The 4,697-nt window shown below is 27.7% G+C and overlaps 1 protein-coding gene across 1 annotated transcript; it reads right to left on the bottom strand.

The window, feature by feature from the left end:
- Positions 1-254: 254 nt before the first annotated feature.
- LOC113382116 lies at positions 255-2,190 on the bottom strand (the record flags this gene model as incomplete). Its single annotated transcript, XM_026620668.1, has 2 exons — positions 255-373; positions 1,977-2,190. Coding segments are annotated over 2 exons (333 nt in total), but the record flags the coding sequence as incomplete, so codon positions are not given.
- Positions 2,191-4,697: the final 2,507 nt, after the last annotated feature.

The raw sequence follows: 4,697 nt of genomic DNA, 5'->3' as shown, positions 1-4,697 counted from the left end.
GATATATTTGAACATTTCATAAAAATGTTATTATAAATAATACCATGATCTATATGATCCCATTTCGAAATACTTTACCATTCATAAATGTACTATTTACACAAATATATTTCTTAAAACTATTTAAATTAACTTATATCTATTATATATTAATTATAAAAAATAATCGTGTGTAAAAAAAACTGTTATTTATTTATAGACAAAAGAAAACTTAGTATCGTACATAAGTTTGAGTTCATATATATTAGATAATATTAAATATAAAATTTTAACTTTAATATAGCTGCCATTGTAGCATAAAGCACAGCCCAGTGAGAAACTAGAGCATCTCCATTTGAAGTCTTTCTTCGAAGAATTGCAGCCATTTTATCACCTATTGAATTTAACACATATAACAATTAATGATTTTATTTTAGGTCTTATTCTAATAATTATGTTTGATGATAACTAATAATCAGAGGAAAGTTGATATTAGGATAAATTCTATATAGCTTTTCAGTAGTAGGTACGACTACTACTAGTAGTAGGGCGCACGGATCAACCGATTTGAATGGTTAAAAAAACATTCGATTCCTATTGATAGGGAGACGTGTTGATTAGTTCTTGACAAAGGCAGATCCAGCCATTACGGTGCAGAGAATGTAAATGGAGTTTTTGAGAGAACGGAGCATCCGAATCGAACGATATAAAAATCATTTAATTTGTAATGATTGGGAAAAGTGATTAGTTTTTGACAGAGGCAGGTCCGGCCATTTTAAAGATACTGAGCTACTAATGGCAGTTTTTGATAGAACTAAACATCTGATTTGAAAAAATCGAAAAACTTTTTGCTTGTGTTGACGAAACAATTGCTTTTGGATTTTTTTTATTTCAAAATTTAATTTATTTTGTATATCGAAAATAAATTATTTTCTCACTTATAAACTTTAAACAGATAATTTGAACTTTGCAATTCAGTTTATATAATTCCTATAAATATGAGGCAATGTTACCGTATTTATAATAATCTATTTGAAAACATTTAATATTCCTCGAACATTTTGTTACGATAAGGAAAGCATTACCAATTTGTCTTAAGGCAAGATGACATACATCACTAGTTTAATTCTTCTCCGGAAAATTTAAAATGATACTTTCAAGTTTAATACATTGTGTATTTTTTAACTTCCCGTAGGGTAAGTTATCGTAATGGGCCGAAAATCAAAATTAAAAATTTTTACATTTCTCGACGTTTTGAAGGTTTCTGAACATTTTGGCATACCTCAGAAAAAATGGTTGTTGTGTGTTTATTTATGTATAGATACAATTTTTCGTCTACGTTTTCGGGCGCACGGATCAACCGATTTGAATGGTTCAAACAACATTCGATTCCTATTGATAGGGAGATGTGCTGATTAGTTTTGGCAAAGGCAGGTCCAGCCCTTACGAAGATACGGAGCAATGAGTGCAGAAAATATAAATCGAGTTTTTGAGTGAACGGAGCATCCGATTTGAATGATCTAAAAAACATTCAATTAATAATGATTGGGAAAAGTGATTATTAGTTTTTGGCAATGGCAGTCCCAGCCATTTCGAAGATACAGAGCTAAATGTGCAAAAAATGGCATTTTTTTAGAGAACTAAACGCCCAATTTAAATGATTCAAAGAATTTTCAGCTTGTTTTAACAAAATAATTGACTTTGGAAAAAAAATTGTATAAATTTTTTTTTTTTTTAGTTTTTTTTTGTATATTAAAAATAATTCAGATTTTATTTTTAATTCTGACTAAAGTTCCAATATACTTTAAACAAATAATTTTAACTTTTCAATTCAGTTTATATAATTCTTATAAATATTAGACAATGTTAGAATATTTATAATAATCTATTTGAAAACATTCAGTATTCCTCGAACATTTCGTTAAGTACGGGTAGTTCCAGCAATTTGCCTTAAGGCACGATGCCATGCGCCCCACTAGTTTAGAATTTTTTATTACCTTCTGAAACAAAGACCATAATGCTAGCAGGCTCTGTGTTACTGGCAGCGCATGTATAGTTGCCTGAATCGGCGTCCACAGTATCTCTTATTGTTAGACGAGACTGAGTTCTCGGACCAGGATCAGTCTCCACCGTAATACCTCCTCGGGAAGTATCGTAGTTGATCATTCGCTGATTATGGCACCAGAACACATATTGAGGTGGTGTGGGACTCTACGATTACACATCAATAATATAAACAATTTATAAAACACACTATAATTTTTAATCCTATAATTTTTTTGGGTATGAAGTTAATGAAGGATATATAAATGCTCCCTATAAACATTAAATACAATGAACGTCATTTACATATAATTTGTATATGTAAATTATAACATTCATTATAACAAGTTAAGAATTATAACATTCTAGATCCTCCCCCCACAAAGTAATGCCTAACGGCGGTTTCCGTGGGAACCAGAGGCAAGAGCAAAGCGGAGGTTTTAGTCGGTATTATACCAGAGCGGTATTGAGTCCGACATACCCAGACAAAAAAACAGTCTGGGATGCATAAAGGCATTTCCTTCGCTATACAGAAAAAAAACATATAATTTGATATAAAAAAAATATAATTGAGTTTTTTCAAAACGAAAAATCTTAATCCTTGTACGTTAACATGATATCTTTTAAAATATTTTGACATTTAAAGTGATTTTTATCTTTTTGTTGTTCAAATTTGGATTCGAAACTTAAATATATATATATATATATATATATATATATATATTTTATATATATTTATATACATATATATGTGTATATATATATGTATATATATATGTATATATACATATATATATATATATATATATGTGATGATAGTTTTGTCGATGTTGATACATATCTTATATATAAAAATGTAGCTCTCGATTAAATGATTAGGTAAAACTCGAAAACGACTAATCCGATTTGACGAGTCTTAGTCTTGAAAATTTCGTGCCAATCCAGAGATGGCCAGAAAGGTGAGATAATATTTCAAAATCGCGTAGAAACTTTACATTTTTAGTTTGAAATTTTTTGTAGAATTGTAATTTAAATTAAACAATGGACGGTGGTTAATACGTGAAATGTCAAACGCTTTTGACAGATGATGTTCAATTACGTTTAATAGAATGTTTTACGTGAATATTATTTAATTATGATTGAATTGTGGTAAGTAGATTTGTTTGTAGTTTTATTAATATACAAAAACATTAGTAAACGGGCCGCAAGTGTTACTAGAGACTCAAAATATCAACTTTTTTGAAATGTCAAAATATGAAAATGCACTTTTTGCATATTTTTCTCATTCACGGTGCTCTGGAAGATCTCATTTGTATAATTATATACTCATTGGTATTTATAAAACATTTTCTAGGTTATATTATATTTTATTTATAATATTTAAATTCAGAACCTAAATTTGGTATCGATCAAATAGACATTTTGTTAAAAATTTGCGTTCAGCTCTCCGTCTAAATTCGGTTTTTCACTCATGCAAACTTGTTTAAAAAAATCTTTAAAAATGTCTTTGTGAAAATTTCAAAAACGGTTTTTGCTTGAATGCTTTCATAATTATACAAAAAATAACTATTAAATCTTTGTATAATATTAATAATATCTTTAATTTGATAGCAATTTATTCTTTACTTTATCGAGTCTAGTTTACAATTTTTACAATGAATTAAATTTAAATCAAATTTAATAAATCTATATAGCTTTTTGTCTTTTATCATGATTCGAATTGATTACAAAACATTCGGATCAGCACATCACTAATTTTAATGTATTAGAAATGAAAAAAAGATATGATGTATAATTAATGAATTAATAGAGTTAATACAAGTTTGACTACAGAACACTTTTTTATTTAAAAAAACACGATTAATCAATATGTTGAGCATTCTCTTAAAAAATTGATCAAAATCTAGTTTTAAAAATCGAAATCAGGTGGGACGCACTTCGACGTCACTTGTAAAAGATTGATTAATATTTTAATATAGTTAAGGTTTGAAGATTAACAAAATTATTTCATTAGCTCAACATATCAATTAAACAAAGTGAAATTGATTATAAATATTGATCAAAACAAAAAAAAAGGAATAAATAACACAATAAAAAGCTTCTTCTACGATTAATTCAATTTGATTCGATTCAAAATATATGAGGCCTCAACATTATCTGCCTTCTAACATAGCGTTGTCATAGCAACGTTATCTTATACTTTTTTATTGGTAGTGAAAATGTCTATCTATTTGCTGTGCGATCAGGCGTAGTTTACATATAAACAATTAATTAAGGAACTAGTGGGGCGCATGGCATCGTGTTTTAAGGCAAATTGCTGAAACTTCCCGTACCGTAATAGAATATTCGAGAAATATTGAATGTTTTTATATAGATTATTATAAATACTGTAACTTAATTAAGTTTACAGATCAGTAAATAAACAAAATTTAATCAATTGAATTTAAAATGAAGGACTATTTCTATTATTTATAAGAATTATATAAACTGAAGTTAAAATTATTTATTTGAAAGATATAAGTGAGAACTTTAGCGTGATTTTAAATAAAATTCAGATGTTTTCGATATGCAAAAAAAATTTAAGGGTGTTGTTTTTCTTTTGTTACAAAAAATGCAAGTTATTTGTTTTTGTTTTTCTCGAAATGTATTTATCATAGAGACATGCGTTTTTTTTT

This window comes from Ctenocephalides felis, unplaced genomic scaffold (assembly GCF_003426905.1).
Source record: "Ctenocephalides felis isolate EL2017-DRISC unplaced genomic scaffold, ASM342690v1 CF-g0.4_SCAFFOLD_03280, whole genome shotgun sequence".
Lineage (NCBI taxonomy): Eukaryota > Metazoa > Arthropoda > Insecta > Siphonaptera > Pulicidae > Ctenocephalides > Ctenocephalides felis.
This window is presented reverse-complemented; position numbering and strand designations above follow the sequence as displayed.